The sequence below is a fragment of the Mesoplodon bidens genome (genome assembly GCF_964165515.1).
Source record: "Mesoplodon bidens genome assembly, chromosome: 5".
NCBI lineage: Eukaryota > Metazoa > Chordata > Mammalia > Artiodactyla > Ziphiidae > Mesoplodon > Mesoplodon bidens.
The window spans coordinates 19,601,005-19,620,395 of NC_138161.1; the positions used below are offsets into that span (position 1 = coordinate 19,601,005).

Consider the following 19,391-nt stretch of genomic DNA (forward strand, 5'->3'; position numbering starts at 1 on the left):
GCAGAAATACAAAAGATCATGAGAGATTACTATAAGCAACTCTATGCCAATAAAATGGACAACCTGGAAGAAATGGACAAATTCTTAGAAATGCACAACCTGCCAAGACTAAACCAGGAAGAAATAGAAAATATGAACAGACCAATCACAAGCACTGAAATTGAAACTGTGATAAAAAATCTTCCAACAAACAAAAGCCCAGGACCAGATGGCTTCACAGGCGAATTCTATCAAGCATTTAGAGAAGAGCTAACACCTATCCTTCTGAAACTCTTCCAAAATATAGCAGAGGGAGGAACACTCCCAAACTCATTCTACGAGGCCACCATCACCTTGATACCAAAACCAGACAAGGATGTCACAAAGAAAGAAAACTACAGGCCAATATCACTGATGAACATAGATGCAAAAATCCTCAACAAAATACTAGCAAACAGAATCCAACAGCACATTAAAAGGATCATACACCATGATCAAGTGGGGTTTATTCCAGGAAGGCAAGGATTCTTCCATATATACAAATCAGTCAACGTGATACACCATATTAACAAATTGAAGGAGAAAAACCATATGATCATCTCAATAGATGCAGAGAAAGCTTTCGACAAAATTCAACACCCATTTATGATAAAAACCCTGCAGAAAGTAGGCATAGAGGGAACTTTCCTCAACATAATAAAGGCCATATATGACAAACCCACAGCCAGCATCATCCTCAATGGTGAAAAACTGAAACCATTTCCACTAAGATCAGGAACAAGACAAGGTTGCCCACTCTCACTACTCTTATTCAACCTAGTTTTGGAAGTTTTAGCCACAGCAATCAGAGAAGAAAAGGAAATAAAAGGAATCCAAATTGGAAAAGAAGAAGTAAAGCTGTCACTGTTTGCAGATGACATGATACTATACATAGAGAATCCTAAAGATGCTACCAGAAAACTACTAGAGCTAATCAATGAATTTGGTAATGTTGCAGGATACAAAATTAATGCACAGGAATCTCTGGCATTCCTATATACTAATGATGAAAAATCTGAAAGTGAAATCAAGGAAACACTCCCATTTACCATTGCAACAAAAAGAATAAAATATCTAGGAATAAACCTACCTAAGGAGACAAAAGACCTGTATGCAGAAAATTATAAGACACTGATGAAAGAAATTAAAGATGATACAAATAGACGGAGAGATGTACCATGTTCTTGGATTGGAAGAATCAACATTGTGAAAATGACTCTACTACCCAAAGCAATCTACAGATTCAATGCCATCCCTATCAGACTACCACTGGCATTTTTCACAGAACTAGAACAAAAAATTTCACAATTTGTATGGAAACACAAAAGACCCCGAATAGCCAAAGCAATCTTGAGAACGAAAAATGGAGCTGGAGGAATCAGGCTCCCTGACTTCAGACTATACTACAAAGCTACAGTAATCAAGACAGTATGGTACTGGCACAAAAACAGAAAGATAGATCAGTGGAACAGGATAGAAAGCCCAGAGTTAAACGCACGGACATATGGTCACCTTATCTTTGATAAAGGAGGCAGGAATGTACAGTGGAGAAAGGACAGTGTCTTCAATAAGTGGTGCTGGGAAAACTGGATAGGGACATGTAAAAGTATGAGATTAGATCACTCCCTAACACCATACACAAAAATAAGCTCAAAATGGATTAAAGACCTAAATGTAAGGCCAGACACTCTCAAACTCTTAGAGGAAAACATAGGCAGAACACTCTATGACATAAATCACAGTAAGATCCTTTTTGACCCACCTCCTACAGAAATGGAAATAAAGACAAAAATAAACACATGGGACCTAATGAAACTTAAAAGCTTTTGCACAGCAAAGGAAACCATAAACAAGACCAAAAGACAACCCTCAGAATGGGAGAAAATATTTGCAAATGAAGCAACTGACAAAGGATTAATCTCCAAAATTTATAAGCAGCTCATGCAGCTCAATAACAAAAAAACAAACAACCCAATCCAAAAATGGGCAGAAGACCTAAATAGACATTTCTCCACAGAAGATATACAGACTGCCAACAAACACATGAAAGGATGCTCAACATCTTTACTCATTAGAGAAATGCAAATCAAAACTACAATGAGATATCATCTCATACCAGTCAGAATGGCCATCATCAAAAAATCTAGAAACAATAAATGCTGGAGAGGGTGTGGAAAAAAGGGAACCCTCTTGCACTGCTGGTGGGAATGTGAATTGGTACAGCCGCTATGGAGAACGGTATGGAGGTTCCTTAAAAAACTACAAATAGAACTACCATATGACCCAGCAATCCCACTTCTAGGCATATACCCTGAGAAAACCATAATTCAAAAAGAGACATGTACCAAAATGTTCATAGCAGCCCTATTTACAATAGCCCGGAAATGGAAACAACCTAAGTGTCCATCATCGGATGAATGGATAAAGAAGATGTGGCACATATATACAATGGAATATTACTCAGCCATAAAAAGAAATGAAATTGAGCTATTTGTAATGAGGTGGATAGACCTAGAGTCTGTCATACAGAGTGAAGTAAGTCAGAAAGAGAAAGACAAATACTGTATGCTGACACATATATATGGAATTTTAGAAAAAAAATGTCATGAAGAACATAGGGGTAAGACAGGAATAAAGACACAGACCTACTAGGGAATGGAGTTGAGGATATGGGGAGGGGGAAGGGTAAGCTGTGACAAAGTGAAAGAGCGGCATGGACATATATACACTACCAAACGTAAGGTAGATAGCTAGTGGGAAGCAGCCGCATAGCACAGGGAGATTAGCTCGGTGCTTTGTGACCGCCTGGAGGGGTGGGATAGGGCGGGTGGGAGGGAGATGCAAAAGGGAGGGGATATGGAAACATATGTATATGTATAACTGATTAAATTTGTTATAAAGCAAAAAATAAAAATAATAAAAAATAAATAAAAAATAAATAAAATTAAAAAATAAAAAAAAAGAATTAAAAAAAAAAGATATCATTAAATTCATCACTTTCCAAATCGATCAAAAATAAAGTATGCAAAACAGGATGCTTGTGATGATAGATGTGGATGTATTTTTATAATATTTGTTACTAATCAAAGTGAAACAGCCATGTCCTCCATAAAATAGGTTTTTTTTCAATGGAATAGTGGCAAGGTTGCACTAGGAATCGGGATACTTGTGTTCAGATCCCAGTTCAGCTACTCGATAACTTTAAATGTATTTCTCAAGGTTGGTGTCACAGTTTGCTCAACTGTCATTGGGGGTAGTAATCCCATTATGAAGGTTGATGTGGGTATCAAATGAGCTAACAGCTATGTACAGGCCACAGGCATGGAAGGTGTCATTGGTGCCTATCAAGATGTCATAGCATGACAGAATTCCATCACACTATTGCTGTCCCACCAGTCACACGCTGATCGAAACATCCCAGCCGTGTGCAGTAATCACTTGAAGACCACATAGGTTCTCCCCCAAATCAGCATTTCAAACAACTTCTGCTCCATTGAACTATAAGTCAGTCCATGCTTAAGACGTAAATTCAGTCTTTATAGGGGAGAGCACAGCAGTGAAGTATGTCCTCTGGTGCCCTCTACTTTTTTAAGTACATTCTTTTTCTCAGGGTCTGAATAACAATGACCTGTTTGTTTCCTGAACACTTTCCTGCTCTGGCTCCTATGTAATTTCCTGCCTGACAAATAGTCTGGCAAAACAAAGGAAATTCATAACTAGTCTTTCCTTTCCTGTGGCTTTCTGGTTCAGAAAAATGTTATCGTGAATGACAGCTTCAAGGCAATAGGGTGGGTTGGGGTTATGAACATGTCTTTGAGGTGTTTTGCAGCAAGGTTTCTTCTGGCAATACTGTTTTTTGGCAATACTCACCTTTCACACCTTGTTTTGCTTTGAGGCTTGTCTTGTAGGAAGGGGATAACAGGCCATTTTGTAGTGATGCCTTTGTAGACCTCGTGGCAGTGGTCAGACTTTAATGTACTTAAGACTCGCCTGGGATCAGATGTATTATGCTAAGTGAAATAAGTCAGATAGAGAAAGACAAATACTGTATGATATCACTTATATGCATAATCTAAAACATACAACAAACTAATGAATATAACAAAAAAGAAGCAGACTCACAGATACAGAGAACAAACTAGTGGTTACCTGTGGGGAGAGGGAAGGGGGGAGGGGCAATATAGGGGTAGGGGATTAAGAGGTAATATGTATAAAATAAGCTGCAAGGAGATATTGTACAACACAGGGCATATAGCCAATATTTTATAATAACTACAAATGGAGTATAACCTTTAAAAATTGTGAATCACTATATTGTACACCTGTAACTTATATAATATTGTACATCAGCTATACTTCAGTTTTTTAAAAATTGCTTGGGGATCATGTTAAAAGTGCAGATTGTTTCCCTAGCTCTGGGTGGAACCTGAGATTATGCATTTCGACAAGGTCTCAGGGGATGCCCACACAGCAAGTTTATAGATAACAGGATTCAAAGTGAAGAAACTACAAAGGCCATCCATCCAACTTCCCCTGATTTTATGGATGAGGAACCAAGGCTTAGGGAGTTTCAGAGGCCATGGTGATGTTAAGTATAGTAAACAGCGTGGCAGTTATATGCTAAGCCATGTGTCAGACATGCACAGACTGTGATTGGAAAATTAAATCTGATCTCATCATCCTGGTGTGGGCAAAATGCCTAGAATGGATGACAGCAGATTTATAGTAGAGCTTCTTGATGGGGAAAAAATTACATCCCTTTTATAAATACATCCAGTGCAGCTGTGGCAGTTGCAGGGGTGGCATGGTGGTGGGATGCATTGTACAGAGGTGTAAACTTCAGTCCTTTTAAATGCATAAGTAATCATTTGGTAAAATATAAGAATTGATCATGTGAGACTCTCCTGTTAGACAAGGTTGATAGAAAATTTCCATTTGGGGAAGAGGCTGCAGATAAATGTGTATTTTTCCACTAGGAACCAGAAGAATCAGAAAATTGGGGGAAAATGAAGATAGCGATGCAGGGTCAATTCTATACAGTAGAAAAACCAGCAAGCCTGAGCATGTTCACTGGTCTCCAAATCAGACCTTTAATAGCCGTATTTCACAGGGGAAAAGACTGAGGTTGGACCTCCTCTATGTGAAGGATATTTCCCACCCACCCCAAATGTGTTTAAAGGATGGAAAATGTAGTTCAATAATTACAACTGAAGCTTGTAGAAGAGCTGATTTAATGTTTATAAACTTCATTTTCTTGAAACCTAAAATATGGCAGTTAAACTTTTAGAAGGAGTTTGGCTAGTGGATTAATAATTAAAAGAAGAACATTAGATGAATTATCTAGGATTCATCTGTTTCCCATTCATAGTCCTTTATGAGGCCATTTCTCTCAAAATGATTATCATGGAAGTCTATTGCTTCTACAAAAACAAAATACGTTAGTCATTTGAAGTTGAAATCACCACTGGGGATCTCTTTTGATGTTGCTTCCTTTTTTTTTTTAAATAAATTTATTTATTTATTTATTTTTATATTTTTGGCCGCGTTGGGTCTTCGTTGCTATGCGCAGGCTTTCTCTAGTTGCGGCAATGCACGGGCTTCTCATTGCAGTGGCTTCTCTTGTTGAGGAGCACAGGCTCTAGGTGCGCGGGCTTCAGTAGTTGTAGCACATGGGCTTAGTTGTTCCGCAGTATGTGGGATCTTCCCGGACCAGGGCTCAAACCTGTGTCCCCTCCATTGGCAGGCGGATTTTTAACCCCTGTGCCACCAGGGAAGCCCTGATGTTGCTTTCTTTAAAATATTTTAAATATTTTCAATGATAGCTAAATGGTGAGGTGTTTCATTTTCTTTCTCTTATTTACTATAAGTATGCCTGATATACATCCTCAAAACATTTTTAAGAGGGCAACATACAGTGGGGTTCATTGCATGTTTAATATTTGAAATTAAACATCTTTTTATTGTTTAAACTGTAGTTTACATATTACCATCATTGAATTCAGTTAAATATTTCCACTTTTAACTGCAAGGATCATATGCTTGGATATTACAGAAGATATTTAACTACAGAGGTAACTGCTGCAATTTTGGGCAGCATCAGTTAGCCTTTAAGAAAATAAAGAGTCTTGGGGGGAATGTGCCTTTTAGTTTAATACAGCAGTTGGCAAATATAGATGCTTAAAAGCTTTGACATCCCAATATATGCCATCAAAGCATTGTAATAAAATATTAAATTAATTCAGATAAAAAGATAATCCATCGGGGCCACCAACATAGTAGAAGTGTGGTTTCTGTGTAATTAGTCTGACCGCAAAATTCAAAGATTAAGTCCCACTCAGAATGAACAATGAAATGATATTTGGCTTTGAGTTATTTTTTTATCATAAGAGGAATTGCCTTGTGCCAATTGTGTTAACAGTTGGTAAAATCCTGAGCCCTTAATAATGTCAAGAAGTAGGTGGCCGTCTTAGGCATTTTATGGTCACAAAATTGAATCCTACTCCAGCTGACAGTAATCCATCATTTCTACCTTCTTTTCTTCCCGTAAACCCAACACTGACCTCATTGTTCCAAGTGAGATGACCAAAGGTGGTTGTTTCTAAATCTCCTATGTTAAATAGAGATAGGAAAGTGGATTTCTTCTCTGGTACCAAAAGTTTTTTTAAAGCTTAAGTGCTTCTCAGTCTGCCAAAAATGTAATGTTTGTTGAATATTTTGTTCTTTTATTTTCTGAAAATGAATATAATAAACAAGGAAAATTAACCACCATGGGGCTCTACATTGTAGCAGTCATTTGGAGGAAATTTCCTGCCAACACTATAAAAGAGAAAAGGGGGCACACCATGATTTGCTGCAATCTAAAATGCCGTGCCTATTTTATGAAGCACAGATGTAAGATTTTTCACTGTGACAGTTCCCTACACTATCTTTTTTACTGCCATGGCTGAGATGGGTACAGGACTCCCCCCAGCTCCCATGCCTGGGAAATGCTCATTTGAGGGGACAAAAGCAGTAACCATTCCATAGGGCTCATGGTGTTTAGGTCAGCTTACAAGGTAAATGTGGAAGACATTATGGAAGTCATGCTTATAATGCCTGGTTTCTCCATTTACTCTGTAAATGAACAGTCCAGTGATGAGAATAAGAGTGACCCTGGATAGGTAGGGGTTAAATCAGGGAGGTTGGTGTTATGTAGCCCAGGACTTGGATTTCAGCACTGATGCTTACTGGCCATGGAATCTTGAAGAATCCATTCACCTCTCCCAGCCTCAGATTCATGTTCTGTAAAGGTAATGATGCCTGCCTCATAAAGTTATTGGGAGGAGAGCTGTAGAAGAGGGGGCATTGGAGCTGGGCTCTAAAGAGTTCATTATAGTTTATATAAGCAGGGATGGGCTTCCCAGGTAGCAGGAACAAAGAGCAAAGGTGTCCTGAGGGGAATGCATGGTCCCATCTGAGAGTAATCCAGACCATTCAGATGTGGTATTATGATTCTGACACCAATTCCAATGTGTGGAGTTCTCCCCACACCAACAAGTGATTCTCCAGCATTAGCTGAGTGTCCTACAGTGCAACCCAATCCTGATACTACTACGTGGAAGATAGCGTCAGAGTCCACAGGTCAAGCAAGGGCTTAGTCCCACAAGACTGCCCACCCCACTCCCCTCCACAGCCAGTCTTGAGCCCTGGTTGTCACCTGGCCTTCTGATGGCCATCTGTGAATCAGAGACTCCAGCCACCTCCTCCTCAGGTTCTATTAATTTCCTAGAATGGCTCACAGAACACTGATAAATGTTTTACTTACTGGATTTTTAATAAACCAGTAGGTTTATTAAAAAAGGATTTAACTCAGGAAGAAGAGAAGGTTAGGGCAGAGTATATGGGAAGGAGCTCAGAGCTCTCCTGCCCCCTCCCAGCCCAGCATGCTCCCACATCTCCACATCACGTGTTCAGCAACATTGAAGCTCTCCGAACCCTATTCTTTTTTTTACATAGCATATTTTTTAAATGTTTACTTTCTAATTTTGAGTATATAATACAGCTGAGTTTTTATATTGACCATGTATTCCGCAGCCTTACTAAATTCACTTAATTTTTTTCTTCCCTTTTTTTATTGAGGTACACTTGATTTATAATATTATATAAGTTTCAGGTGTACAGCATAGTGATTCACAATTTTGAAAGCTTATACTCCATTTATAGTTATTATAAAATGTTGGCTATATTCCCTGTGCTGTACAATATATCCTTGTAGCTTATTTATTTTATACATAGTAGTTTGTACCTGTTAAACCCCTATCCATATCTTGTCCCTCCCCTCTCCCCACTGGTAACCAGTTTGTTCTCTTTATCTGTGAGTCTGTTTCTTTCTTGTTATATTCACTAGTTTGTTGTATGTTTCAGATTCCTCATATAAGTGATATTATACAGTATTTGTCTTTCTCTGTCTGACTTATTTCTCTAAGCATAATATTCTATAGGTCCATCCATGTTGTTGCCAGTGGCAAAATTTCATTCTTTTTTATGACTGAGTAATATTCCATTATATGTATACATACCACATCTTCTTTAGCTATTCACCTGTGGTGGACACTTAGGTTGCTTCCATATTTTGGGTATTGTAAATAATGCGAACCCTATTCTTTGGGGTTTTTACAGAGGCTTCATTACATAGGCATGTTTGATTAAATCATTGGCCATTGGGGGTGAGGCTGAAAGTTCTAACCTTCTAAGCATGTTGTTAGTTCCAACCTTCTAAGCATGTTGTTAGTTCCCCTGGTGACAAGCCCCCATCCTTAGGTGACCTAGGGGCTTTTCAGAAGTCACCTCATTAATGTAACAAGACACCTTTATAGGTCTCATCACCTAAGAAGTTCCAAGGGTTTTAGTACCTCTGTGCCTATAAAGACCAAATAAATATTTCTTATTATAAATCACAATATCACAGGTGTATACAGCAAAGAGCTGTGAGCCTCATGGCTAAAAAGATGAGGTGGGCCCAGATCCCAGAGGGCCTTTAACATTTGGCAGAGGAGTTTGGGATTAAGTCATTAGAAACTGAGAAGCCGTTGAAATGGGTTGGAGCCATTCCTTAATATCAGGAAAAGATCTGGGAAACAAAGGGGTAAAAATTAGAGGAAGGAGAGCACTGAGGAGAGAATTATCACAATTATCCAGGCAAAAAGTAATGATGGCTCAAGGGAGGTGGGTAATGGAAAAGGGGAGTGAGAAATGAATAAGAGAGAATCCAAAAATGGAATTAAAAAGGAGCTGTCAGTAATTCAAGTATGGGACACAAAAACATAGAGTCACGGATGGTTCTGAAGGTTTCAAGCTGGTGGCTGGGAGAATAGTTCTGCCATGATTAGAAAATGGGAAGGCAGGAGGAGAGCCTTGAGCTCAGTTTTGTACATACTAAGTTCATGGAAGATCTAAGTTAATAGTTCCAGCAAACTGTTAGAAATATACACACTAGAGTGGGAGGGAGAAGTCAGAGCTGGGGAAATACATTTCAGATTCAACCAAAAGTAGGGGGGTCCTTAGCGTTTCAAGAGTGGATGGGATTTCCAAATGAAGAACTGAAGAAAGAGTTGGAAAGAGATACAAGAAGAAAATGACAGAGATGAAGAGATTAGAAAAAATGAGCAGAGAGTTACTCAGAAAATCACAGGAAACAAGCTCAGTACTGAGTATACAAGACAAAGAGAAAAAATTTCCAGATGGAGGAAGAGGTTAAGTGATGGTAAATGCCACAAAGACACCAAGAACAACATGGCGCCAGGTAGGGCCAGGAGCGGATCCCGCTGGCAAAGGTTATTCATTCCCTCACAAGATGAACATGTAAGCACCAATAATTATTCCAGAAGGTCCTCTCTTTACATTTTAACTACTTAACAGTCACAAGCATAAGATTTATATAAAAGACTCATTTAATTTATTAAAGTAGACATTGGCTAAGTTATTAGCCATTACCTATGACTCTGTAAGACATGAAAAAATTGGAAGAAATGTAATGCTAAGTTATTAGCCATTACCTATGACTCTGTAAGACATGAAAAAATTGGAAGAAATGTAATGGGGCCTTTTATCTGTATGGGAAAGGTCATTGCAAGCATCAAATATTGAATTTTAGAATGGTACCCCAGCAAATAGATATATATTATAACTCAAATTAGACTTCAAGAGGACCGATTTGCTTGAGATTTTATCATTTAAAATATCTTGCAATAAAACTGACTTCATAGAAGGACATTAATCTCATACTTTAATGCTAGTCTGTCAAACTGTTTTAATAGATATATTTGAACAGAATTTTAATTTATCAGATAATTTTTTTGTGAATTTAGAAGAGAATGTGAAGGATAATAGTAAGATGTTACAAATCAAATTTAAATCCTGATTTTACTTTTTTCATTTTCTACATCAATAATACTAACCAATGATTGGTTTGAAATATATAATACAGTAAACTCTTGACAGAGGTATGATTGGAAAGGGAAAAGTTCTGATTAATGTTTTTGTTGATAGCACACATGCTATTTATAAGTCTCTAGTGTTAAAAAATATGTCACACAGGAAAACCTGTTGAAGCTTTGGCAACATAATAGGAGAATCTCAGATCTTGTGATACTCAGTTTTTAAAACTGTAATTGCACTCAATACAGAGTTATGTTCCCAGCTCTTTTTTCTGGTAAAAATGCATTTCAATAATGAAATGTGTAACTTGGGAATTTTCACTGGTCTACAAGAACTTCAGATAGGTTGATTATGTTCCATAAAGTTGATTTTGTTTAGTCAGTTTTAAAAAGGGGTAATTGATAATATTTTTTGAAACGAGATGCAAACAAGACACAGCAGAGAAAGACAGGATATTTGGTTTGAGAGTCCATGAGAAATGTTGGCAGGCGGGGCTGTTTATCCCACAGAAGAGAAAGCTGGAGCAGAGCTTCACGTCTGCAAAGCCAAAACTGGCCTTCTTTGTTGCCTCAGAACATATATCGTGCAGCCCCTGGGAGCCTTTGAGAAAGACAGATTTTTTTTTCAAGGCAAAACAATGAGAACTGTTGAAGAATGGAGCAGGCAGGCGGCCCATCACTTAGCTTTTCTTGTCCTTACACATGTTCATGGAAAGACTAGGGCTTCGCTGGATATGTCCTTCAGCTTGAAAGAAACTGTACCTTTCATACTGCCGCCACTCCACTGCAAACACCCCGCCAAAGCACGCTCTCCATTCCTCTGTGATCACAGTAAACTAGGAGAGAATGGCCATTTACCTCTCAAGGTTTTTCACCACTGGGGGGAGTGGTGCAGCGGGTCAGAGCATCAGCCTTGGTCTAAGCCACTCTACCTGGGCTCAAATCCCACTTTGTGCATTGCTAGCTATGATTTTGTGTAAGTGGCTTAACTATCATGTGCCTCAGTTTTCACATCTGTAGGGTGGAGATGATAATGGTACCCACCTCGTGGCTGTAAATAAGATCATGCATGTCAAGTAGTTACAGTCATGCCTGGCAGACAGCAGATGGTAGCCACTGCTGCTCCTTCTGTTGTGATTGTTGCTGTTACTCACCAAAGACATGGCTTTGTTTTGTTTAGATGAGCTGCTTCAGAAAGAGCAGAACTACTCCGACGATGTCTTGGCCAACATGATCAGCGAACCAAGGATTAGTTATGGCAATGATGCTCTCATGCCATCTTTGACTGAAACCAAAACCACTGTGGAGCTTCTTCCCGTGAATGGAGAGTTCAGCCTGGACGATCTCCAGCCCTGGCATCCTTTTGGGGTCGACTCTGTGCCCGCCAACACAGAAAATGAAGGTAAGAAGCCCAGGAGGGAACAAGAACAGTCTGGTATGTATAATCTCTCTCGTGTTCTTAAGGGGTGACTTTTAATATGAATTTTTAACAGTGCTTTCTCACTGAGAGGTATTTTGTTGCTTCTGGAATGAAAGCACAATATTCAATTAGTGTTTATAAGACAGTGGCCTAGAATGCACACCTTTGAAGAAAACAGACATGTGATAAAACTATGGAAATCACAGTTCACTCAGTGGAGAGAGAAATTTTTTTTTTTCTTTTGTGGCCACACTGTGAGGCTTGTGGGATCTTAGTTCCCCATCCAGGGATTGAACCTGCACCCTCAGCAGTGAAAGCACAGAATCCTAACCACTGGACCACCAGGGAATTCCCAGAGAGAGAAATTTTGATGGGGCCTGCATAAATGGAGGTTTGAAAGCCACCAAAATAGTCTTTGTTGGTTATTTATTCTAGTGCATTACATTTCAGATCACATTAAATGTTAAAGGCAAAGATAAAGAACCACTTATGTCATGAAATGTAATTTTGCTTAAGAGTTACACAATTCTGTGTTTGGAAAGTTAAATATAGGCAGCTGTCAAAATTAAGAAGCACATTGACCTAAACATTTTTTCCTCTGATAATTCAGAAAAGCAAGATTTTCTTCGTTAACAAATTTGCACAATGGATTATGTACTTTTCATTCACAGGGATTTCTTAGCAGAAATTTTCAAATAATATCTATTCAGGAGAGAGAATTTTTTAGTTCTTATTCCATATCATTTTACATGTTCAGAAGTATAAAATTTTGAACATAGGAACACCTTGATTTCGAGATACTAATAGCTTGTTTTTCAAGAACACATAGGATTTTTTTTTAATAAATTTATTTTATTTTTATTTATTTTTGGCTGTGTTGGGTCTTTGTTGCTGCACGCAGGTTCTCTCCAGTTGCAGCGAGTGGGGACCACTCTTCATTGTGGTGCACGGGCCTCTCATTGCAGTGGCTTCTCTTGTTGCAGAGCACGGGCTCTAGGCATGCAGGCTTCAGTAGTTGCAGCACACGGGCTCAGTAGTTGTGGCTCGCGGGCTCTAGAGCACAGGCTCAGTAGTTGTGGCACATGGGCTTAGTTGCTCCATGGCATGTGGGATCTTCCTGGACCAGGGCTCGAACCCGTGTCCCCTGTATTGGCAGGTGGATTCTTAACCACTGCGCCACCAGGGAAGCCCGAGAACACATAGGATTTTATCTGTGATTTTTCTTTGTTAAAGAAGCAACTTTTGACGGTAATATTTTGACAGTAATAAATACGAATATATGTAGTATGGATACCTCAAAATACAATCACTTACTCCTCAGACTAAATATAAATCCAATATTAGACTAAGTGCACTGGAGAAGCTTTTTTTTAAAGAACCATTGCAGAAAATCTTTATATGGACTGTTTTCATAACATGAGTAATCACCCCAAATGTGTTTCATTAATTTGGAAAAAGGTACCTTCTAGTAATAATATCAGAGCATAAACAGCAGTGTTATTTATAATATAAAATAATTAAGACTACCTTTTATAAAAATAGTTCTAACATAGAGGAAAAGAATTTAAGGATATTTAGTTATCAAAGAACTGGGTGACTTCCCTATTAAATTGTATTATTACTAGAATGCTAGTTTTGTCAGTTTTTAAGATAAATACATTTTGGTCATTTAAAATCCTCATCAGTCAGTCTCTAATGAGAATTTTTTGTGAAAAATGTCCAATCTCATTTTTTTAAACTGAACACACACAAGATTTCTTCTTTTCCTTTAGGATACTGGGTTGTTTAATTGATGGAGAAATAGGTAATGTGTATGGAGTCTTAACAAACTTTCTTTGGTAGAAAATTGCAGTCCTTAATGCCCTTTTTATACCAAATAATGTTAAATGTGTAGTTTGTCATTTATGTCCAAGTTTTAGCTTTTTATGGAAAAATTTAAATACATAGATTATTCTCTATTTTTATTAAAAATTACCTCTGCCATTGAGAACTTATTCATCTCCAATGTGATTCTAAAATTATAATTTATAAAGAATTAAATATCAATTTCTTATAATTTAAGACCTTTTCACATGTCTTTTAAATATATATTTTCCATAAATAAAAAGTTCCCATTTAATATTTTCCATTATTTATTGATTTTGGAAAAGTAGGATAAAACATACTTTAGAGTTTACCTTAATCATTTTTATGAACACATATACACAAATAATAGAGGATAAATTTGTACAAATTGTAATTTGTACAATTTGTACTACAAATTGTACTACAAATTTGTACTGCGAATTTTAACTTATTTATGGTAAAATTTATGGAAAGAGATTTAGAAAGCTAACAACGTAAGCTAAGTTAGCAGCAGAGTAAAATTAATTTACAGACATTAATGTGGATGTTTGTTGTAATATTTGGTATTTCCTTTAGAAATGTGAACTGTGCAAAGTTTAATGAAGATAAAAGACACTCCAGCCCCTGTTTTATGTTAACTCTTCAAATTTAGTGAATACAGTGAAATGCAATGAGCTTGGTACCACAGACCACAATAGAGAATAGCAAAACATTATAAACATTCCAGAAGGTGCTTCACTTCCTGAATTTCAGAATTTCCCTTTTGCTATCAAATCTTGAGAGCTCAACTGCTTTATATGTGAATATCAGCCTACATGTTTCCTTGGTGTCTTCAATGAGTTAAATTTAGCTTTGCATTTATCATATTAATAGTATAAGTAATACCGCAGTTAAATAAATCTGCTCTTATACGCCCTAAGCATTTTATCTTGACTTTATGTGTACTCATAGGCATATATATGATCTTCACTAAAAATTATATGCCTTCTATCAATATTTAAACATGCTTCTTATGTTAAAATTTTTAAATAGTAGCCAAACTGATCCATTTTGTTTAGGGAAAAAAAAATGGGATGAATACTGACTGTTCCTTTTACGTAGAAATATAAAAAGGAACTATTTCATTTCACTAAAGCCGCTTCCTGAAACCCCACCCCTGATGCCATTGTCAGCACTCTCAACTGTTTTCCTGTTCTTCTGCCCCTTAACAATTCCCTCAAATCAAACAAGAAACAAGGAAGTGTTGGTACAAGTTAGAAAGCAAGCTCTGATTTTTTTTTTTCTCCTTCTCTTGCCAAATAATCAAAAAAAAAAAAAAACTGGATTTATCCTGGGCTTCCCCAAAGTGATCAGTTTCCCCAAGGTGATCAGTTTTTTGGAAGGTCAAGAACAAAAATGGTTTGGAGATACCCCAGAACAGCAATGGACTGAGCACACACCCCAGGGCCCTTGAGTATTGCCAAGATAGATGCCCAGTTGGACAAAGTCCGTGACTGAGTGCCTCTGGATCCCTGACCAACATACAGCTGTTACACTGCCTAGGCTTCATCAAAAGAACTAATGTTCTTGTTAAATAAGGGTGTTATTGACAAACAGCAAAATCTTACATAAGAGTATTGGAGGCAATAATATTTCAGATCTCAGAGCTTGAGTTCTGGTTTTCACCATCATCAGACCACCAGTCCTTTTATAACATTTTGAAAAGTCTCTCTAACAATGAATTTTAAACCAAACTGACAGAGTTTGGTAGGGGAGTCAATACAACGGATGTAATTTATAGTAAGTGTTTCAACAAGTGTTCAGGCTTGACTACCAGTGGAAACAATGGCAGTCGGGCGTTTGCCCCCTTACGGATGCGACAAATACAGATGCAGACTGATACAGGGGCCCTGAATTAGTTTTTCTTTCTTCATTTTATCCAATGGTGAGCTCCAGGAAGATCTACAGTAAGAACTGTGCAGAAATGCTTTGTGTTTATATATAAAGCTGAATTAGGTTTTGGACTCACATAATCGTAAATACATAAATGTCCAGCAGGAATTTAGGAAGCTGTGTAGGGTGCAGGACAATTTTTCTTTGTGTGGGATTGCCCTGTGCATGCCATCTAGCATCCCTGGTCCCCAGCCACTAAAAGCCAATAATGTCCACCCTCCTTCTCCCATCATAGTGACAACCAAAAACACCTCCACATTCCCCACCATCCCACACTACAGAATGATGTGCATCGAGTTTAAATTGCAGCGCTGCTACATGATTTGGGGCAAGTCACAGAGCCTCTCGGGCTGCTTCCTAGTCTGTAAAATAAAGTTGGTAATAATTGCTAACTCAGAGACAGGGTGTGAGCATTAAATGAGATGGTATGGAAAACTCTTAGCAAAGTGCCTAGAATGTAGTAAATGTTCAGTGATAGTTTTTTGTTTGTTGGTTGGTTTTATTTTGTGTGTTTGTTTGTTTTTAAATAGAACCAGGATCATGTTAGAGAGGTTTTACCAGCTTGTCTCAGAGAGTCACCCTATCACCCAAACAGTATATCCTTAAAATTAATGAATATAACAAGCCATATAATAGTCCTAAAATCTTACCCTTTCTCCCCATCTTCCTCTTCTCCCTCTCCCCAGAGCCTTTTCCTTGTTAATCTTACAGACATGTGCTTGCACACAAAGCTACTGAAAATATCTAAAATTCTCAAAGGATTTCCTTTCATTGTTCATGCAATCCTTATCATCATCAGAGCTTCGAACGCTTACCAAAAATGTGTTGTTTTTCTCAAGAACAATCAGTCAAGTCCACAGAGGGGGTCAGACACTCAGGCATTCTGTTAATTTATATTGAAAAAATAAGCATATCACAAACACAGTTTTCCAATATTTTAGGCTCTTTGACCAGCTGCGATTTGCCTTCAGGGATTTTTATTCTGTGGTTTTCTGAGCCACAAAACTGAAATGGCTAAACTGAAGTGAAGCTGTTGTTTATAAAACAGTTATTCTCATGGATTGTGAAATCATCTGGCTGAAAGCTTTTGTGCTGATAGCATTTGTGTTTGCTCTGCATTTTCATGACTGCCTGACCAGGCCAGCCTGAAGATGAGGAAGATTGCAGTGGCCACCAGAAAGTTTTTGTGGCCAGCAATCAGCTTGTCTGTGAATAATACATACACAAAACACTATAATATTCTTCAAGAGGCACACTAGGTCTTGTAAGATTGTATTGTGTAATTGCATCATGAATTTGCCCTCTGGTACATTTTCACTTAGCCATAAAGCAGCAATGAACAAAGCACTTAAAATGGGGAAATTGAGATTAAATAATGTCTTTCATCAAACGTGCAAGCCAGGGCTTTTCAGGACCCTCTTATCTATGAGTAAAACTGATTTCCTGCTGATTCCTCCATCACCTTAGGCCTGATGGGGAGGGGAGGTTGTGCTGGGCAACATTTAGCTTAGAACTGGTCTATTACAAGGAATGCCAGAACTAAGAAACTCAGAAGTCCTAGCGTGTCCATCATTCTGTTTCTCTCTTTTTATAGGGGACTATTTGATTCAGAGCTGCCGATGGCAGTAGAATAACATATTTCTGCCTAAGTTTTATTTTAACTCTTTAAGACAATCTGTTTCTAATGTTTAATTTACTAAATAGCCAAAGTAACATGTTTTGAACACTATATTGAAGTTACTTTCTGGTTCAACTAGTAACGGTCCATTTGAAAAATTAGAAAGTATTTATTTTGGATTGGGAAGTAATGCACTCCTTTTTCTTGTCAATGTATATTCTTTTTTGCAGTGATGAAATTATCTTTTAGTTATTGATGCCTGATCACTGAACACGAGTTACTTATTTTTTGAATGTTTACTCATATTAAATCAGCCTCACACTGTTAAAGCAGACTAAAGTTTAAGTCACTAAAATTATTATTGTTTATCTTCCTAAAAAATATAGTTTTATAACTGTTTTCAAATAATACATGCACCTTGAAACAGAAAGGCAGAGAAATTTCTAGGAATGATATCCTTACCCAGAATAAACTAATGACAGCTTTTTGTGGTAATATCTTTCAGACCTTTATCTATGCGCATTTGATGTGTTTCCATATTCCCTTGAGTAATTATGGAATAGGGCTTTATCATTTGTAAGGGTCTTTGGCATATGTTTGCACATTTGAGCCCTGGAAAAAAACAGCTTCCTTGTGACAAAACAGAAGCTCAGAAAGAAGGAGGTTTGCCCAAGAGCGCAGAGAAAACAAGTGGTGGCATTAAAATGGACTCTGAGACTAGACTGACTACTGCATCTTCAGTCCAAATTTAAACCACAAACTCAACTGCTTTCCCCTGAGTGGAATACAGTTTCTAATGATTTTAACATTGATGAAGGTAATCACTTTAAGTTACTTTTTTGCTCCGTGAGTTTGCTTTGGTACATTCTTACCTTCAACTGAAGCGCCATTTGGGGCTCTTGTCATCAGGAAGCTCTCAAAAAGTACAATGATCCTTCAGTTAACACCATTGTATAAGGAGTAATAAAGTCCCCCACGATACGTTGTTGCAGATGGGAAAAGGGATGAAATACAGAGAAACAGTATTGTTCAAATGTATTTGTGAGTTGTAGAAGGAAGTATGTCTTAATCTGATACATGAATAGAGTGTTAGTTATCCTCACAATAGTTGTCATAGAATATTTCATAAATAGGATATTTAATAAATGCAGTTTTATAGTATTTGAGAGTTTTTGAAATGGATTTTTTAAATTTTTGGTTCCTCATTACAATTAGAAGATAAGTTATTATTTCTATTTTACTTAATGAAGAAACAGCCTCAGACATGGTCATTTGCCCCAAGTCGTCTGCCTTGTAAATGTTGGGTTTAGATGCCTCCGCCCTCCTTTCCTCCTCTATGGTGCTGCCAGGCTGCATGATAAAGGACCAAACCACCTTTTTCTTTGGATACATCCAAATGTCTTGGTATTCTCAGCAACATTATTTTCTCCTATTTTGAAGACTTGGCTTGCTGCCACTTTCTTCTCCCTTACTGTTCCCTGCTAACGTGTGGCATTCAAAATCAACTTGGGTTTATAATCCCATTTTTGAATTCCCGGGCTGCGTGCATCAGTAAGCTGTATGGTCTTACTGAAATTTTTGGTCCAAATGCCATCCCATCGAGCACACCTTCTCTTCCCATGGACACCTCTGCTCACTTTTTCTTACCTTCTTCCTTTTATATTTCCCAGGCCTTACCCAAGAGGCTTTATCCTCCCTCATGGCTTCACTGGCCCCTTGTCCATTATTTATCCTAAAAGCTTTGTTTCTTTCCCTTGCCTGTTTCTTCAAAGACCAGGGTAAGTTCAAGTTAATATTTTCTGAGAATCAGAAGCACTTTGGAAATACCAGCTAATGGTCAACAACAGTGGGCACTATTGTGCTGACTGCAATGTTTTCTTTGGATCAGACCCAAAATACTCGCAAAGGAAAAATTGTGAAAGTCGACAAATATGAAAGGAAGTATTTGCACTTCACACATTTCAACTCTATGTCATCTATTAAATAGAAACCAGTCTTTAAAAATACAGAGAGAGGGGGAGGAAACTCCGGTTTACCTCTTCTACCCTCAAACTGGGAACAAATTTGATTCGCTAAATGGCAGATTATGTGGTGAAACGTTCCTCTCCTGATAAACTCCTGTTTGCATTTCTCCTGGCGATTT

General features: G+C 37.8%; 1 protein-coding gene across 4 annotated transcripts in view; it reads left to right on the top strand.

Moving 5' to 3' along the window:
• The window catches only part of APP (amyloid beta precursor protein), a 286,033-nt gene that overhangs the window by 246,062 nt on the left and 20,580 nt on the right, over positions 1-19,391 (top strand). For all 4 annotated transcript variants that reach the window (XM_081235728.1, XM_081235729.1, XM_081235726.1 and 1 more), the window contains one exon: positions 11,614-11,835. In XM_081235728.1, coding sequence (XP_081091854.1) covers positions 11,614-11,835 — 222 coding nt within the window. The remainder of the gene's footprint in view (positions 1-11,613; positions 11,836-19,391) is intronic.